The sequence below is a fragment of the Mauremys mutica genome, chromosome 4 (genome assembly GCF_020497125.1).
Source record: "Mauremys mutica isolate MM-2020 ecotype Southern chromosome 4, ASM2049712v1, whole genome shotgun sequence".
NCBI classification, from domain to species: domain Eukaryota; kingdom Metazoa; phylum Chordata; order Testudines; family Geoemydidae; genus Mauremys; species Mauremys mutica.
The window spans coordinates 30,862,361-30,882,114 of record NC_059075.1 but is presented as its reverse complement, the minus strand read 5'-3'; the positions used below and the strand labels follow the sequence as shown (position 1 = coordinate 30,882,114).

At 42.3% G+C, this 19,754-nt stretch overlaps 1 protein-coding gene across 2 annotated transcripts in view; it reads right to left on the bottom strand.

The window, feature by feature from the left end:
• The window catches only part of PPP4R3A (protein phosphatase 4 regulatory subunit 3A), a 66,494-nt gene extending 47,371 nt beyond the window's left edge, over window positions 1-19,123 (bottom strand). For both annotated transcript variants that reach the window (XM_045015079.1, XM_045015078.1), the window contains exons 1-2: window positions 17,953-19,123; window positions 6,439-6,494 (exon numbers count right to left, since the gene is read on the bottom strand). In XM_045015079.1, the coding sequence (XP_044871014.1) occupies window positions 6,439-6,494; window positions 17,953-18,094 (198 nt within the window). In that variant the 5' untranslated portion in view covers window positions 18,095-19,123. The remainder of the gene's footprint in view (window positions 1-6,438; window positions 6,495-17,952) is intronic.
• Window positions 19,124-19,754: the final 631 nt, after the last annotated feature.

Below are 19,754 nucleotides of genomic sequence, written 5' to 3'. Positions count from 1 at the left end.
TATCTTGAACTAAAAGTAAATAGAAACACTCCAAATGCTTGCTACTCTCACATACCCAGGAAGAACTTCTGCCAATACACTTGAAGTAGGAAGCCTTAAAAGACTTAGGCTGTGACCGACAATTCTTGAACTTTACACATAAATGTATGGCAGAACAACCCTTTAGTGAGGATTGCTAAACTTTTAGAGCATGGATTTTTATGGCATGTTTTGTCTGGTATGCCAAGCCTAGAACGGACTAGGAACCAGTTCAGCCCTGAGAACATGCTGGAGCATCCCTGAGGCTACTCTAAGTTGTGCTGGATGGTAACAATTCTCAAGAGGCCAGCCAAGGATTGCTGGAGCTGCAAGAGCAGTCCAGCAACAATCCCCGTGCCTGGAACAGCAAGGAGGTTTGATACAATCAGCCAGGGATTCCTTCCACTTCAGGGGAAATCCCTGCTGCTGAATGAAGCCAGCTTTCTGGCTCCCTTACCCCCCGGATTGTTAACAACCCCTTGCTTACAGGTACAAGGATCTAACCCTAAGAACGAGTGAGCATAGAACTCAAGCACAGAAAGGGGGACAATGGTAGCTGAACTACAAATGGGCTATTTTGCTAGGAAAAGATGCAGCTGGAAGATAATACAACGGACGTGAAGTCCATGTGAATACCCAGGGATCTACAAGCAAACATTTTCTGTACATCTGTGGACTCCACATCAATGAGATACCACACTACACGTCCACTGTACCAGCACTGCTTCCTCAGGAGAAGAGATTAGAAAATCACCGCAAGTTTAAACTGAATTTTTGACTTAATTCTCCCATTTCAGCACACGTTTTTGAGGAAAAGACTAATCTGGACAAGCTAGAACAAAGCCTAATAAGAGTGGATCAATATCACATATGACACAAGGAAGAAAGGAGAGCAGCAGAATACGGACCTTGGACTTCAGAAAAGCAGACTCTGACTCCCTCAAGGAACTGATAGGCAGGATCCCCTGGGATTATAACATGAGGGGGAAAGGAGTCCAGGAGAGCTGGCTGTATTTTAAAGACTCCTTATTGAGGTTGCAGGAACAAACCATCCCGATGTGTAGAAAGAACAGTAAATATGGAAGGCAACCAGCTTGACTTAATAGTGAAATCCTTGCTGATCTTAAACACAAAAAAGAAGCGTACAAGAAGTGGAAGATTGGGCAAATGACCAGGGAGGAATATAAAAATATTGCTCAGGCATGCAGGAGTGAAATCAGGAAGGCCAAGTCACACTTGGAGTTGCAGCTAGCAAGGGATGTTAAGAGTAACAAGAAGAGTTTCTTCAGGTATGTTAGCAACAAGAAGAAAGTCAAGGAAAGTGTGGGCCCCTTACTGAATAAGGGAGGCAACTCAGTGACAGAGGATGTGGAAAAAGCTAATGTACTCAATGCTTTTTTTGCCTCTGTCTTCACGAACAAGGTCTGTTCTGACCTAGCCTGCTTTTGATATGGTCTCCCACAGTATTCTTGCCGACAAGTTAAAGTAGTATGGGCTAGATGAACGGACTACAAGGCTGGCTAGATCGTTGGGCTCAACGGGTAGTGATCAATGGCTCCATGTCTAGTTGGCAGCCGGTATCAAGCAGAATGCCCCAAAGGGTCGGTCCTGAGGCCAGTTTTGTTCAATATCTTCATTAATGATCTGGAGGATGGTGTGGACTGCACCCTCAGCAAGTTTGCAGATGACACTAAAGTGGGAGGAGTGGTAGATATGCTGGAGGGTAGGGATAGCATACAGAGGGACCTAGACAAACTAGAGAACTGGGACAAAAGAAATCTGATGAGGTTCAATAAGGACAAGTGCAGAGTCCTGCACTTAGGACGGAAGAATCCCATGCACTGCTACAGACTAGGGACTGAATGGCTAGGCAGCAGTTCTGCAGAAAAGGACCTATGGGTTACCGTGGATGAGAAGCTGGATACGAGTCAATAGTGTGCCCTTGTTGCCAACAAGGCTAATGGCATTTTGGGCTGAATAAGTAGGGGCACTGCCAGCAGATCGAGGGACCTGACCATTCCCCTCTATTTGACATTGGTGAGGCCTCATCTGGAGTACTGTGTCCAGTTTTGGGCCCCACGCTACAAGGAGGATGTGGAAAAATTAGAAAAAAAGAGTCCAGCGGAGGGCAACAAATATTATTAGGGGGCTGGACACATGACTTATGAGGAGAGGCTGAGGGAACTGGGATTGTTTAGTCCACAGAAGAGAAGAAAGCAGCTATCAAATCCGTCCTCATTCAACTACCTGAAAGGGGGTTCCAAAGAGGATGGATCTAGATTGTTCTCAGTGGTACCAGATGACAGGAACAAGGAGTAATGGTCTCAAGTTGCAGTGGTGGAGGTTTAGGTTGGATATTAAGAAAAACTTTTTCACTAGGAGGGTGGTGAAGCACTGAAATGGGTTACCTAGGGAGGTGGTGGAATCTCCTTCCTTAGAGGTTTTTAAGGTCAGGCTTGACAAAGCCCTGGCTGGGATGATTTAGTTGGAGATTGGTCCTGCTTTGAGCAGGGGGTTGGATTAGATGACCTCCTGAGGTCCATTCCAACCCTGATATTCTAAGATCACTCAGATTCTTGCCAGTACCCCTGGAAAAGCAATGGGTGCAGGAACAGCAGCACAGACATTTTCCAGGAGTGCTGTGTACAGAATGATTGGAGGAAAAGAAAAGCAGAAAGAGATCGGAAGGGTGAAAATGCATACAAACCAAATGGGGGAGCTGCACTGTAATGGTGATGAGCAGGTGGCTCAGCAACAAGTGGTGCCTTGTTCTAGGCCAGTAGGCTCTGTACTTGCAGCACTTAATTTTTTGGTGACAGAAAAAGGGCTAGGAAAAAAATAGCTCACATTGCTCTTTAGAGATGGACTCTGGAATATACATTACTGAACTGAACTGTAACCGAACGGTGGGACTGCGTTGGTGTAAGCATTAACAATGACTTTTGTGGACATACTGCATGCTGTTGTGGGTGCAGATCCTTTAGGGTTTGGCTTAATGACCACAAGTGCTCTGCTATGTCACAGCAACTCTACGGCTCTCTGCATACCTATCCCACTGCTCCCACACAGCTCTTCCAGCAGGTGTATAATCCCTACAGTATATAGCATATACATGCACCTGTTCACTCTCATTTCTGTTTTATTCTTTTATCTACTTCCTGCACAAGAACACACAGATTGAGAGAGGCATAGGTATACCATCAGACATTGTACAGGTGTCATAGCCAAGAGTCAGGAGTTCCCTATGTCAGGCCAACTCTGGGACTGGAGGCCCAGCATCTGACAACACTCAAGTTAAGGTGCTTGATTCAATTATTGCTACAGTTTTTGTTGTTTTTTTAAAATTATTCATGTTTCCCTATATGATTCAGAAACAAGTAATATCAAAGCCCAGGTTTGGTGGTGGTGATATCCCCACTCCCGCCAATTTCGACTCTCACCTCCTAATCACCCACCTACTTCAGTGCAGCCCCCAAGGATATAGTGGTCCTCAAGCCAAATAAGGGGGAGTGGACAGCATGGAAGCATAGCTCTGGAAGCAACATGGAGAGATATACTGTTGTATTTGAAGCAGGGTGGATAAAAATCAGTGATTTTTTTTTAATTATAAATAATCGCATTTTTGAGAAAAACTATCTAAAGATAGTTTTAATTAAGATATCTTTGAGCTATAATGTATCTCATCATGGAACAGGGATTATAAATTCTAATTCTACAGTATCAGACAATATATTCATGTAATGTTTAAGAAAAGTTTTCTAAATGAGTTCCAATAGTACATGGATTAGGGTCCCAATCTTATGGGGCTCCAGGGGCTTCTATGTAGATTATTTAGGTTAATCTTTCTACCCAATGGGACTCAGTGCTCAGTCTAGAAGATACCATCAGAGATGCTTAGTTTTGCAGTTCTCAAACTGTGGATTTGTGTCTCCAGAGATAACATGCTTCTTAACAGCAAAAAATGTTTTTAAATAAATGATACATAGAGGTGAGAAATAACAGACCTCTGCAAATTTGTGTACACAGAGTCAATCTCTTACCTCTCTCTAAAAGTGCAAAGTTTCAAAAAGTTCAATGAATAGAAGATTGTTGGAGGCGGATTAGATCTGGACAAGGAAAAGAAGTCTGGAGATGAATGTGAGAAGGGAGGGACAGGCAGTAGAAACAAAAGTGAAACTGTTTGAGCAGCATATTCCAGAAGTCTTGAGGTCTGAGTGTACCCTTCATTGATTTGAGATCTACCATACCATTCTCTCACTAGAAGGCAAAACCTACAGTGGCAGCAGGTTGTAAAAGAGACTCAGTTTGGGAATATTTTAATGAAGTTCCTCTACCCGTGGGTAAGACAGGCATGCGTGCAAAATGCAAACAGTGCAACAAAGAAATGCAAGGCCTTGTTGCCCAAATGAAACATCATGAGAAGTTCCCTTCTCATGAGGAAGCTGCATTGAAGATGTATAGTGTGTATCTTCTAAAAATGAAACCTACATCTATCTCTGAGTCATAAAGAATATATATTAAGGTTAATACAACCAATAAGAATGCACTTTTATGTAGAAATCCATGATTAAATCAAGTCTTCCTGATTATGATTATGGTTATGATTTAAATTATGATTTAACCAATTTCCCCATTCTGTTTTGTTTTTCAGAGCTCCAGGATGTGGAAAACTGCCCTAACACGGGTTAAAAAGCTGAGTCAGCCCCCAATTAAAATAATTATGTTGTGGCATTTCTCTGCATGTATAAGAGAATGCAATCTAAAATAAAAGCTAACTTTTGCTTTTGGCTTTCCAGGAAAAAAAACCCCAAAGATCTGATACGTCTGGTATAATAAAGTTCTGTTATCTTTGTGTCCTTCACTGATGCTCTGGAGGCTGGGGGACCAGAGAGAGCAAAACCAACAAAAGCTGGTTTTGGGTCTGCATACAACCAATTTGACAAGTGACAATAGAGTTCTGAGCTGTGAAAGCTGTCACTGAAGTGTAAACAGATTTATTCTTGGATAGCAATATTTGTACCACTAGTGTTATGTTAGTGATCTCTGTTCACACTGACAAAACTAATGCAGTTGAGACAACAAGACAGCATTTCTGGAAGCAAATTTAATCCAAGCAACGGTTGCCAATCATGCACATCAGCTGAAGCACTTCTGTGTGGACAAGAGAAGTGTTACAGACATGCTAAAGAGATCAGAGTGGCTAACATGGCAAATGACATTGGTATAAGGTATCCCTGGATGAAAGAAAAAGTTATTGTTGATAGGATATAACCCTCCGCAGCTGCAGTGAGTCACCACTGTGCATGTGAGGTGAGACTTTGGAGAAGGAAGAAGGGTAGTGATGGAAATAGTTCCTTTAGAAGGGTGTACATAGAGTGTACTGGACGGGGGAAAACCTAAAAAAAGTTGAGACAAAAAAAAGAGTGGAGGGGAGGGAGAGAATGACGAGAAAAAGAACAGAAAATTTGTAATTTTAAATGATATTTTTGGCTACTGATCCAGTTTAAAAAAGGGTATCAGATCATCATAACTGCAGCCAAAAGAAAAATAAATAAGCCTGTCCTTCTAAAAGTTTGGAATCCCATCTCTCATTTCACAGAAAGGAAGAGTAATTTTGCAGTTGTCAAAGGGAATCTACTTAAACTCCTAAGCAAGCAATAAGTTCCAGACTTACAAGTGCTCTAGACTCTTATTTGCAGGGGGAAAAAAGTGTTTAGGACAACTAAAGGCCAAAAATGCCAAACAAAGACAATTTTACAGGCACTTTTTTCCTAGATACCATGAACTGCATTACTGAAGCTAGCCTCTATCTGCAACACAGTATTAAACTGATTAGAAAATAGGCTTAATTTGCATAAACTAAGTTCAATATAACAATAACCAGAAGACAACAGCATTTGTCCCTTTCTAGTATAGTTTCTAATACTGAAAGAATATTGTGCTTTTCAACAGGACACACCCATCAAATTTCATTTTAATTCTTCAAGCAAAAAGACTCTCCAGGCTAGCAATGCACACAACTAACTAGCTTAAGATGTGAGTCTTATTGACAAAAAAAACAGTCAACCCTAGGATTGCAAAAAAGAAGGCAGGCATCAATATTTCATCTATTTGTTTGGAAAGAGGTGGCATATTTTGGACAGAGTTAATCTGTATGCCTTAAAACTTTTACAATCAGACTGCTGTTTTTCCATAGGTTTTGTTGCTGTGTAAAGTACACACAGTACATTATACAAAATACAATTGATTGGTTGTATGATCATACACAAAAACACTGAAAAGTATTTTCTCTCATCTTTCAGTTATAGTGACAGGTAGCGTTACTTGTAATAAAGGGTAGTAAACTCATAGAATATTCCTATTAAAGAAATAACAGTCTCCCTTTAAAAAGAAAGAAAAGGTAAAATAATTAAAGTTTACCTGTTGCTTCTGGTATGCAGTGTTTGGATTAATTTTGGACTCCAAAAGAAGAGAACCTGAAGGAATTAAAAAAAGAAGAAAGTTCTGCTTTACTTCTACAGTTGCATTGTGAATTCAATAATGAGGATTGAAACTTCTCTTTTTAATCACTGATACACTAAATACACATCAAAAGTACACACAACCTAAGACTATGTTCAGAACTTCATCCCCAATCCTGCAAACAGGTATGCATATGATTTATTTTACTCACGAGTAGTTTCGCTGAAGTCGCCAAGACTCCTCACAAACAACATTAAGAACACGCATAAGTATTTGCAGGATTTGGGCCTTAATCTCCATAATCTATTTTGACTTCATTATTGCCTCCCCCAAACAGCATTTATGGTTGAGATGATCAAACTAGAAAAATAAACGGTTCCTAAGATGTGGTCCACAAAGCACTTACTGGTGGTCTACAGACACTGGTCACATGACGCTGGCTCTCCTTGTTTCCATCTGCTAAATCTCATTAAAAAGTTCATGATCCATGTCAACTTCTTGATACTACTTTTTCCATGGAAGCGGTTACTGTAGTTGCCACAAGAATGTTTTCTATCACCAGTGGGAAGTAGTCCACACAATCACATTATAAAACCCGGAATTAAGAGTAACCTTAAAAGAAATCCAAACAGGTAAAGGTATGGAAATGCACAGTTAAGGCACCCATACAACCTTGTGACAACAGGCAGAGTTAAAGTTGTATGGGGTGCCTTAACTGTGCGTTTCCATACCTTTACCTATTTGGACTTCTTTTAGGTTAACTCTGAATTTCCTGGGTTTTTAGTATAATTACAACATCACTAATTATTTTTATTTAGTCATTCTTACCCATACGTTACTGGTATGCATGCTTAACCTTCACTGAAGCTTACTGTCCAGGAATTTAGGAGAAATTAAAATACTTAAACCCATTTTTCTTAGTGCAAACCTCTGAAATTTCTAAAAGGTGAGAAGCAATTATCCATGAATAAACAGAATTTGAAAAGGATAATTGTAATTAAAATGGTCATTTCTGAATCTCATGGTAGGAGCCAACTTTCTGAACTGATCACCGGAAAATAATGTTCAATACCTGAACAGTTCATTAATTATAAATCCATACTTTAAAAACCTATGTTAACAATATGGAGAGAATTACTGAAAGAATCTTACACTTGTTTCTCTCACTGTCCATCACAAACCCTGGGTTTAGACATACAGACCTTATCTGAAGAATTTCCAGTGACTTCAATAAGACTGTTGCTTAAATAAGGACTGCAGAATGAGACCACATGTTACTTTTTCAGCAAGATGGCTACTAAAAGCAGTAGAACTGAATATCAATGTTAATGATAGTTTCTCCCGTGATAAAAGTGCTTCTTACCTTATAAATTTAGAATGTTACAAAATGTTGATGTTTAAACAAGAGGCACACAAACCAAGTCATTAACGGAATATATAGTTTTTTAAAAATGACATATACATTCACTTTAAAGGAGACACAGTGTAATATTTTTTTTTAAACTTACCTGCAATCAGTGTACTACTTATTAACTCTAAGGCCTTGTCTACACTATAGTTTTGACAAAAGTTATGGCGCTTTAATTAAAGTGCTTTAAATTAAACCACTGTCACATGTCCACACTATGCTCGTGTCAGCAGAGCGCATCCACACTAGCAGCTTTTGCATCGACACAGCTACCCACAGCGTACTGCTCTATCCCACTGTGCAACTGGCCACACGGTGCTTTGGGAAAGGTTTGCAATGCCTCATGGGACAGGTATGCACATTAATCTCATCGTTCCATGGGTATCCTACTAGATTACCATCCGTTTTTCAACTGAAGTGGGGGGAGAAGGTGGGGAAAGTGTGTGACACGGAGTGTATGTGTATGCTCGCGGCGAGATGGGAAGTGTGTGTGTGTTTGGGGGGGAGGAGGAAGAAGAGCGTTGGAATACTGTCTCTAAGTTCAGACAGCTGCCAGCACCAACAAATCCTGAAGCAGGGGGAAAGGGACACCCCAGTCCCCATCAGCCCCTGGCTCTGCACAGCAGTAGTCACTCCCTTCTCCCGCCACCCTTCAGCAGCAGCCCACTCTGTCTGCCTGCCAGACAATTCCACATTAACGGTTCTGTGATTCCCTCTGAGTTCTCCCACAGCCTCCTCAGCTACCAGAAGTGGTATCCTCAGCAGCTCTGTGAGCTCTTCACAAATGCTGAGAAATGTCAAAGCTTCCCAGAGCTTTGAAAGGGGAGGGACGCATGCCTGTGTAGCTAGATGCAGAGCAGCAGAGTGCTCGTGTTGGGTGTTGTGGGATACTGGGGAAGGCAAGTTATGTCGACATAATGAACAGCGGCATCTACACTGATGTTTTATCACTTTAACTTTGCCACAAAAAGCTCTGCGCCTCTTATTGAGGTGGTTTTATTTTGTTGGCAAAACAGAGTTTTGCTGCCAAAAGTAGGTTTGTAGTCTGTACATCTCCACTGTTTTTTCGGCAAAAGCTGCCTTTTGCCAACAAAACTATGTACTGTACACAAAGCCTAAGTCCCAAGTTCAGGATTTTGTTTGCCTTGCAACCACCTAAAAGCTCTCAGGAACTGTTGATGATTCCAAAGAGCGATGGTTGTACATATATCATCAATTGTTGCATAACAGAATCCTCAACTCAGAACCTGACAGGTAAAGAAGAGGAGAAACAGATTTTCATGTGTTTTAAAATGTAAAGCTATTTGCAAGTTGAAGTTCACACAGTACATTCTGTAGACCTGAACTATTTTTTCCTCTCAGAAGTTTTGCAGTATATAAATATTCTTGTGTCAGCTAATCATATCTGCTAACCCAAATCTTTCTTTTTCTAAGGAGGGAGAAAACTGGTTAGGGTTGTAATATGGGAAAAGATCAAGAGTGAAAAATACTTTATTCCTATCCTTAACTTTAAACAGATCTTCTGGAGCACATATGATCTCTTCTCAGACTAATAATGTGAACATTTTTACAGCTTTTGTAGGACCACATCAAGAGTACAGTGTTCAGTTAAAGGCTGCATGATTTGAAAAAAACAGAAATAACTTGTGAACCTTTTTTGGGCTTTGCACGATCTTTTTCTAAGGAAGTTGTAAACAGCCTTAAGCCATCTGTAAAATTCCTGTCACACACTGACTTAACAAAAACAAAACAAAAACATACCACTGAACTGACAAGTCCTTTTTGATTATAAAAGTGTATGTAGAAAGACTAAAGGCTTGTCTCAACATGGACCTATTCAGGAATAACTCCATGTGTGTACACTCAATCCCTGTTCAACAGGGCACTCTTATTCTGGAAATGTCCACACATGGAATTATTCAGGAACAGCTGTTCCTGAATATCTTCATGTGCAGACAAGACCTAAAAGAACTCTAATCCAGCTATTTGATATTAATTCAAGATTTTGATATGGATCACTACTATAGAGATCTCCTCAATATTTTTATATTTGTAAAGGAACCTAGGAGGAGGAGGAGGAGGAATCTCACTATAAAGAAGAGAGCTTCTGTTCAAACACTCAACTTGGTAAGTAGCAACAACAGGAAAGAACACAAATAGCACAAGGGAGCAGAACAGAATTTTGTGGTAATGCTATGCAATTTACTTGTGTGGCAGACATTAATTTTAAGTCCTTTTTAAAAAAAAATGTGTAAATACATTACATGCAAATGTATGTTTCCCCATGATTAGCTTAGCTAACTTCTACAATGAACAATTGAACCAGAAATGTTAAGAACTAGAACGTGTGTCCCATTTAGATGGATAGATGTCATAAATATCAACTTGTGATAGGAGATTATTTCTATACAACTCATTTTGCTTTTGGGAACCCAGTTGTGCAGTACCCCTTTAACTGCCATCCTTGTGAAAAGGCAACAATTCAGCATTATCAAAAGAAAATAATCTTTTACAATATGGAGTGGGAAACATTGTCTGAGTTGGTTTTTATTCCCTTAAGCAATGCTACCATATAAAGCAATTGCTGGGAATGTGTTCAATATAAGTTAATTTGTATTAGGTGAAAGCTGTAAGGATGCTGCAAGGATAGCAGCTGGGCCAAGTAACCCACCATCTGTGCAGTCTCCATCATACAACCAATTGAACTGTTGCATGCAAATTAGCTGTAGAGTAAGGGTGGTAATTGGTTGAGTTACCTCTGATATCACAATGGTCTTGGCATTGCATAAATACATGCCTTACTGTAACTGAAAGCCCATGCTTTGTGCCAGTGTAATTTGTAAAGTCAAAATGGGTGCAAACTTACAAATGACAGTAATGGACCACAAATCCCAGTGATGATTGAACCTGGTGACAGTTTAAGCAAAAAGAGCTCTCATGAGCTTGTAGCAGCTTCCATCACTTCACACTGATTAAACAGACATACTAGGTTTTAGAGTGACAAAGTCAGACTTGGAAACAACTTCCAAAAGGGATGGTGGAACTAAAAGTCACTAGAAATCATCAAGCTATGCGTCTTGATGAATGCCTTTTGGACAAATTCTACAGATACTGGATTTCTGAAAAAAGTCAAGGGAATATGCGAGATGACCTCGTGCATGTGATTACTTCTATGACTGACAAAACAATATACAGAACGGGGAAAAAATAATTCAAAACCAATACTTAAGACAATAAAGTCTTTGCCTATGTCTGACATAACCTCCTTCCAGGCTCATCCTTCCGGACTATCAAAAAAATCAGTCTTTATACCCCTTTTCTACTGTTATCACAAATCTTGCATTCTAATATTCTGTACCTGATGCCTGCAACAGCCTTCTAAAATCTATTTGTCAAGGCTCCAAACTCACGATTCAACTCACTCCTACTCATTTATGCAGTATCACCTAACAAAAGCACACATTTTCACACTTTTTAAGAGACTCAAAACATTTAAACCACCACATTTTGTTGTAAGAATGAATAAATGAGTTCTCTGTAACCCATGTCCTCCCTCAACTCCACTCCACCTAGGAAATATGATGGACTTGTAAGGATATTGTAACAGGCCTGACATTCCAGATAGTTACTCAAGTTAATAACTACTAATAGTTAATAAGTAGTAGTAAAGTCAGTAAGACTACTCCTGAAAAAAACACTACTTATATACATAAGCTTTTGCAGGATAAGGCTCCCAGACAGTAAGCTCTTTGGAGGCAGGAACCTGAAGCACATTTGTGGATAGTAAAAATAGTAAATAATAGTTAGGTATGGTAGTGATAATAGAAACATTAACAATGTCAACCTTCATTTAATAGGTCAGACTGCAGCTAATAAAATTTCTTGTTTTTAACTACATACATTCTCCACTCAAAATACTGGATTCCAGTCCTGGTCTTTTGAATAGTATACTTAAAAACATTTTTTAAAAATTGTTTTGTTGGGTTTAATCAATCTTGTTAAACATGTCTAATAAATTTGTAAAATATACCTTCCATTTCTTGATGCTCTCCTAGTCTATGTGTATCCTACAGCTTTTGTCAGTGTAACTTATGCTGCTCAGAGGTGTGAATAAACCACTCCCCTGAGTGACATAAATTACTCTGACATGAGCACTGGTTTGGACTGCACTATGTCAGTGGGAGAAGCACAGCTATTGCCTAGGGCAGAGGTGGTTTTATTATGTTGACAGGAGAGCTCTCTGTTGTCAGCATAGTGTGTCTTCACCAGACGCACGGCATTGTTGTATGTGTAGACAAGTGCATAGAATACTCTCCAAGACTTTATCCACACTACTTTTTGAAAAGGGTTGTAGCCTGTAAAGCAAATTTTTAAAAATGTCAGCAGGATTTCATGTTCACTAATGACTCCATATGAAGTTTGCTCATTTTTCTAAACACTTTTTCGAACTGCCTGCCCTGAAAACTCATCTTAAAACTTCAGAGTCAAGCTGCATTTTTTACATAACCACAAGAAAAAAATTCTGCAGACCAAATGATGCACTAAGTGACATCTATACAAACCCATTTAAAGCTAATGAGTTTATGTGGACATCACTGAAGGAATAATGTGAAGACAGCAGGGTTACCTTTGGAAAGGAGAGTCTTAGTCTACAGAACCTCTAGTACTGGGAGTTGTATGTGAGATGGAAAGAACCCAGCTTGAGTCTGACAGCTCAGGGCAGCTTTGCAGAAGTGGGTCTGGTAGGAATGGTTTGATTCACAAACAAAACAATTCTGATAGGGAAGCAAGCAAGAACAACTCCACAACTCCACAATGGCATATTGAGAGTTACTGTTTAGGGAAGAAACATACTTTAAATGTGTTAAGCCAGTGGTTCTCAGCATCCTTCTTTGTGTTTTGAAAGGGAGGCGGGAGGTGGCACTTGGGGTATTTCTCCCACAACCCTAAAAATGAGCTGGATGCTTCAGCTACCCGTGACCAGCAATGAAAATTAGTTAACAATGCAATTCACACTACTCAACTATTAGTGCAGACTTGGGAAAATACTTCATCATTAACATACGCAAAAGTGGAAATGTTTTCTTCACAACAATGGAGGGTTATATATATATATATATATTTTTTTTTTTTTAAATGAGAACTTCAATTTAGGAGCATAATGCTAGAGGAAAGTGCGCGCAAAAGGCGGATTCTGCAGTAAAGTCTGCTGTTATAGAATTCATGTAGCTCTGTCTATTAAAACATTTCTTATAAAGGGTCCACACAGTGACAGGAGAACAAACTACAGTGTATACACTACTTTTCTTGAGAGACTATTTCACAGTCTAATAGATGGTGTTAACATTTTCCTCATTATTTTCCATCTTAAATGTTTCTTTTAATTTCAACCCATCACTCCCAGTTTTACCCAAAAGGACTGGCTGAAGTCCCAAGCCCTGGCGCCCCCCGTGGGCAGAAGCAGAGTCCATGTCCAGAGTGGGGGAGAGTGTTACCTCCCCTAAACTGCAGTGCCTTATCCAGAGTGGAGCTGTCCCAGGGGCAGCTCCCACCGCACTTCCGCCAGTCCTCCTCAGGCCCCGTACTCTGGCCAGATCATAGGTGAGAAGCCGAGCCAGGCAGTGCAGGACAGCAGCTCCTCTGCTTGGTGGTGCCATGGAGATGGCAGCCGTGGCATTCCCATCTGCTACTGGTGCTCGGGGTTGCGGCTGCTCCTCAGCTCCCAGCCCCCTTTGACTGCTCATGCATGTAAGAGCTGCCCAGGGAGGAGGACCTGTCTCCAGGGCAGCAGAGCCCTAGGAAAACAGCCACCACAAGGGGAGCACTCCTAGCACACAGCCCCTAACTATCCCTCTCTCCTTGCACCCTTAGCTACATCCCTGCCTGCACTCAGGGGAGGTGGCACTCTCTCTGGACCCCACTGTGCAGAGCTGGCCCTTGCCCCACCAACCCTTGCCCCCACCCCAAAGAAAATAGAAGTCAGACTATGCCTATGCCCAAGGGCCTCCACCCGGAGCCCCAAGCCTCCCCAACCACACTGGGCCTTTGAGTTTTTATAGCATGTTGAGGGGGAAGCCTCAGGGAAAAAAAAAAAAAGGTTGAGACCCCCTGCCTTACAGAGCCATATAAGATCTCTTTGTGGCTAATAAAATCACCCTTTAAGACATCAGGGCAGGTAGAACAGCATCACTAACGGGCATTACCATGCACTCCAGTCATAGTCTACAGACCAATCAGTTCAGTGATTAGCGGCAATCAAAACAGCATTAGGACATATAGAGAATGGGATTGGGCAGGGGGAGACAAAAAAAAATAAGCTCCTCCAGAGTGAGTACCAAACTTTCCTGGGCAAGTGCCATCAACTTTAGCAGACTCCTAAACTTTACTTAAAAAAATAGTTTCAAGACATTGTGATCACAAAGAAAACCTTCCAAATGGGGAGGAAGTATAAATCAAACCAGTGATGTCTTCCTAATTGTGCTGAGAGATAGCAGCAGTGCCACCACTGCTTTTGGGGCACAGCAGCTTCTTGCCTCTGGTAACAGGGGCATAGGAGACTTGTCTGCTGCCACTGTTGTTTGGCAGGTAGGTAGAGACCGGTATTTGTTGGAGGACTGGCACAGAATTAATTAGGATTCAGAATTCAGTGACCTGGAAGCTAGGGTCTTCAGGCCCAAGCAGCAGGGAGGTGTTGCCCAGAGGAAGACGAGGCAGAAGGGGAGGCATGGCTTGGTAATGTGTATTCTGACAAGGCAAATAAGCGGAGTCCTTATACTAGTAAGTGCCTGATCATTTTCTCAATCCCTAAGATAGAAAAATATTTGTATCATTAAGTGAATGGTATACCCTCATCTGGAATATTGCTTTCAGTTTTGGACACCTTACCTCAAAAGAGAAAACAACAAAAATAAAAGAGGTTCAGAAACAAGCAATGAAAATTATTTAAAAGCATAGAAAGGTTGTGTTATGAAGAATAGGACTGTTCAGGTAATGGAAGTGACAAGGAGAGGATAGGATACAGTTATTTATAAAAAGAATGATAAAAAGAGTGGAAATTAGGCACTCCTTTATTGTCTAACAGAAATACAAGGGGTCATGCAGTCAAACTAAAAGGGATTGGCAGGTAGTGATCGATCTATCAGGGATCGATGTATCGCGTCTCATCTAGACGCGATACATCGATCCCCGAACGTGCTCCCCGTCGACTCCAGAACTCCACCAGGGCGAGAGTTGACAGGGGAGCGGCGGCCATCCATCCCATGCCGTGAGGATGCGAAATAAGTCATTCTAAGTCGATCTAAGATACGTCAACTTCAGCTACCCTATTCTCGTAGCTGAAGTTGTGTATCTTAGATCGATCCCCCCCCAGTGTAGACCAGGCCTTACTTGACATTTCTGGCCACCATCAAAAACAGGACACTAGACACATCATGGACCACTGGCCTGATCTGACATGATAATTCCTATGTTCCATCTGTTGGAAGTGGTTACAGTGTCCTAACAGGCCACGGATAAAAACTGACTACTGGTTGCATTCTCCCTTAGAGAATTCTGAAACCTAAATTGGTCTATCAGCTTCTGTGTGTAAGCCATTAAATAAGGTACCAAATAGGAGGAAGTTGAGTCCTGACCCCAAACTGTAGGAAGAAACCGTTCAAAGGGAGGAAGGAAGAAGACACCTTGATGGAAAGGGGAGAAACTGTCAAGGAAAGAAGATGAAAGAACTACACAGGGATGCGAAGACATGTGGAACACTAGTAGGGTGTCCAGTACTTGTTAATTTTGATCCTTACATTTAACTAAGCAATTCAACAGAAAAGCTGAAGGGTGACTAAAAGGAGGAGGAACAAGGGACTTGAGCCCTATAAAAGGCATCAATGCATTTGAAGTATAACAATCTGGTGTCACTTTTTTTGGAGGGGGGGGAGTGAATTAACTGTTCACACTTACAAACATTTCATACACCAAAATTTTTTTTTTTTAAATTTCATTGCATACAAATTTGCCTTCAAATTTGGCCACTGACTTCTGACACAGAGAAAACTGAATATTAATTTGATAAGGTAAAGTGACAAGAATAAGACAACAAACAATTACTAGAAGGCATGTTTGCCTAAAAGGATTGATATATTAGCCTCAGTGATAAAAAACGTAAGTTTCTGAAGAGCATTATCTAATAATCCTATAAACTGTACATGCTAAATAAATTATGTTAATTTCAGTTACTTAATTTTTAAAAATATTAGTTTGCTGAATATTTTTAAAAATATGGATAATCTTTAAAATTCAGTAACTCCTAGATAAACCTTAAAGCAACACTTACAATACGTCATACTTCCACTTTCTTTTATAGATTTAAACAAGCTCATTTACAGCAAATAAACTACCAAAATCAATCTGCATATGCAAATCCCACTAAAATCAGTGGAAGTCTGTGTAGCCTGAATAGACTGCTCGACAGTGAGATTACAACCTGCAGCATTTTATACTAAAAAATTCTACGCACATTTGTTTTTTTAATGGCACTCTTTCATTTGATGTTTCAGTTGTACTTTACTCATTTGTTCAGCTCTTGAAAGCTGTCCTGGTGGTGGTCAGTGCTATAATTATACCATTGTAAAATAAGCCAGTTTACAAAAGGTGATTCGCTCCCTTCTCCTCCCCTCCCCCTGCACTGTGCTCCCTTTCACCCTTAAATTCAATAGTAGAGGTCCATTGCCATCTCGAGTTGTTCATCTTACATAAGAAATAAGACATGCTGTAAAGAATGGGGAGAACAGTCTTGATATTTTCTTTCGGAAAAAATTACATATTTGGTTTTCATAATTTATTAATAATTTGGCAATGTAAAAGACTCAAAACAATGTAATTAGCATTTAAACATGTTTTTTGATAATAATCAATTTTCTAAATTTGATTCCTACTATATCAATTTAGGATTTCCTTATAGCGCATGTTCTCAGAAATTTCCCCAAAAATGACTCCATTAAGTAAGTGACCTCAATGAAGTTTTCTATCATTCAGTATCAGCAAAGGGAAAGACAAATAACATGAGGGAGAGGGGAGATTACAATCAATTGTAGACAGCAATCTGCAAGAATGATCCACCCTAACCAGATGTAAGATAAAAAGCCTGGAAATCGCTAACCTCAGAAAAACATCACCAAATATGCAACTATGAGATATGACAGACTTCATTCATACTACTTGTGTTAAATAAAGCCAGATATACTTCAAAGTTTAATCCACAGTAACTACAGCAACCATTAACTAACTGATCAAATAATCATGTATAGTTCTTACAAAAAACCTACCATAATGTAGTGATCTGTAGAGAAACATGCTTGCAATGTGAGGAAAACAAGTGATATGCTTTGTTTTAAGTTAATTTATTATTTAAGGGGTAATTCTAAAGCAGTTTTAGCATGAGTGCAGAATACTCTAGCTGCTTAAAATATATCCTGACAATATTGTTTTGTTCTTTGTACTGTTTTGAAAGCAACAATGTTATAAAGTGTGGATATACATATAGTATTAAACAACCTTTAAAACTTTTAAAAAGTGAAAAATATATTTGAAACCCAACTACTGAGAGCTGAGTAGGGTAGACACTACATTGAAAGAATTTTAAAATATTTTATGTTCAACAAATGTAATCCAAACTCTGAGTAGTTTCTTTAATCTGAGGATTATCATTTATTTGAAGAAGAGATCCCAAGTAGTATTTGTGGCAAAGATAATTTTGGGGGGCCAAGAAGCCAAATACTGGTGTGCAATACAGTGTGTATAATGTGGACTAAGTGTATTGGTATGCACCATTACATCTGTGTGTCCAATATGCACAGTGTGTACCTGATGGGTAGGAGAGTTTTGTCCTAATCGGCCAACCCTGTCCCTTGGCCTAACAAGAGTTAACCATAGCTGCTGCCGCCCCCATTTCAGAATTGCATACAAAGTATGCCGATAGTGTCATGAAGCAGATATACAAAGCCAGTTCCCCTCTTTCTTTTTAGGTGGATTAGGAAAAACGACTACCAATACTTTGCATGCTTTCACACACTTACCATCGCTCTCTGCCCTGACAAGCAGGGACATGCCCTTCAGCCTCTCCACGTAGCCAGAGGACACATGTCCGGTGCCCCGATCATCCCACTGGCGGTCTTCATTCAGCGTGTAAACTTTCACCCTCCGCCGGGTGTCTGTCATCCTGCCGCCTGCCACACCACAGCCACCACCCTGGCCTATGACACCTGAAGGAACAGGAGGTTGGTGGGGGGCTAGGCCCCCCTCAAAGGAGGGGAGCAGGAAAGAGGGTAGCAGTCCCACACAGACACCCCCGGCTCTCTCCTTATTCTTCACTGCTGGGGCAGTCTTCTCCTCATCCCCAATATTTGGAGACACAGCAGAGTGCTGGGGAAGGGGGTGGTTGGTGGAAAGCTATTTACGAGGCGTGCTAGAGGACCAGGGAGGTGTTAGTCAGGAGGGAAAGCCCAGGGAGCAGTTTGCCTGCCAGGGGTAAAGGGACAGGCCGAAGGGGCAGCGTGGGGAGGGAGCAGAGGTATTAGAGGAGGGATGGTGAAGGAGAGGAAAGATGGCTATGGAAGCTAGAAGGGGGGGGGGGAAGCGGGGGGAAAGGGTGGCAGGGGATGGGGCTTGCAGAGCAGGGGTGCCAGGAGCGGGGTGAGCCGGGAGGACAGCGTGCTGCCCGGGGAAGGGGACAGGAAGCAGCTAGATTAGCAGAGGGGACACGGGGTGGTGGCAGATCGGCGGCAAGGGGGAGGGAGCGGGGTCAGTTCACCCCCTGCCCAGCGCTCGGCTCTATTGTGCGGGCGCTGCCCAGGCCCGACGCCCCCTCGCTCGCAGTTCGTCAGTGCGGGGGGTAGAGGAGGCGCGGCTCGCGGGCGGCCAGCGGGCGCTGCCCGTCCCGGGCGGGGTGCGAGGGCGGCCGGGCTCAGCGCCTCGTCTTCCCCATGGGCTCGCGGCAGATTCACTCCCAGCCCGGCTCCGCCGCCATATTCTTCCTCCTCCTCCTCCCGCTACTGCTGCGGCTCAGCCCCGGCTCCTCGGCCCGCTCCGCTAGTCCGGCCGGCTCCGCTCCGGGCGCCCGGCAGGCAAGGCCCCTCCCCGGCCGGGCTGGCTGGCTAAGGCGCGGCGAGGCCCGTCCGTCTCCCACTGGCTCTGTCTCCGCCTCAGTCACTGCGCGGCCGCCATCTTGGTTTCACCTCTCACTGGAGACACGGGGTCTCCCAGCCAGCGGCGGCACGGGCCGCCCGCCAGCATTTAAAGGGCCAGCAGCAGCCGTGGGCTCAGGGAGCGGAAGGGGTTGTTAGTGGGGAGAGCAGCGCCTGCCTGTGTCACACACCAACTGTGTGCACCCCCCAGGTAGCACCCTACCTTGAACCACACAGCAGCCCACTCATCAGCAGGCCATAGCCTGAGGGGCAAGGGTAGCACCCCTGACCCTGCACCACCCCACTGATCACTGTGGCACCCCACCCACGACCACATATCACCCCCCCGTGCAGCACCTCACCCACACAGCACCCCACTAATCACACTGCACCCCGGGGTGCCAGGGCCCAGCCCTACAGTGCAGCACCCCACTGATCACCACACAGCACCTAAGGGTGTAAAAGAACATTACCCCACAGCACCCTAGGCTGAAAAGGCAGAAGTCCATTGCCCAGCACCCCCACTCTTTATGGTGCAGCCCCCCTGGGTACTAGGGCACCACCTCCACCCTTCACAGTGCATTTCAACCTGGGGTGTGAGAGCAGTAGTCCTACCCACAGCACCCTACCTTTAAGCCAAACAGTGGCACCCATGCAGCGCCCCACATAACAGTGGCTATGCAGGAGGGCCACAT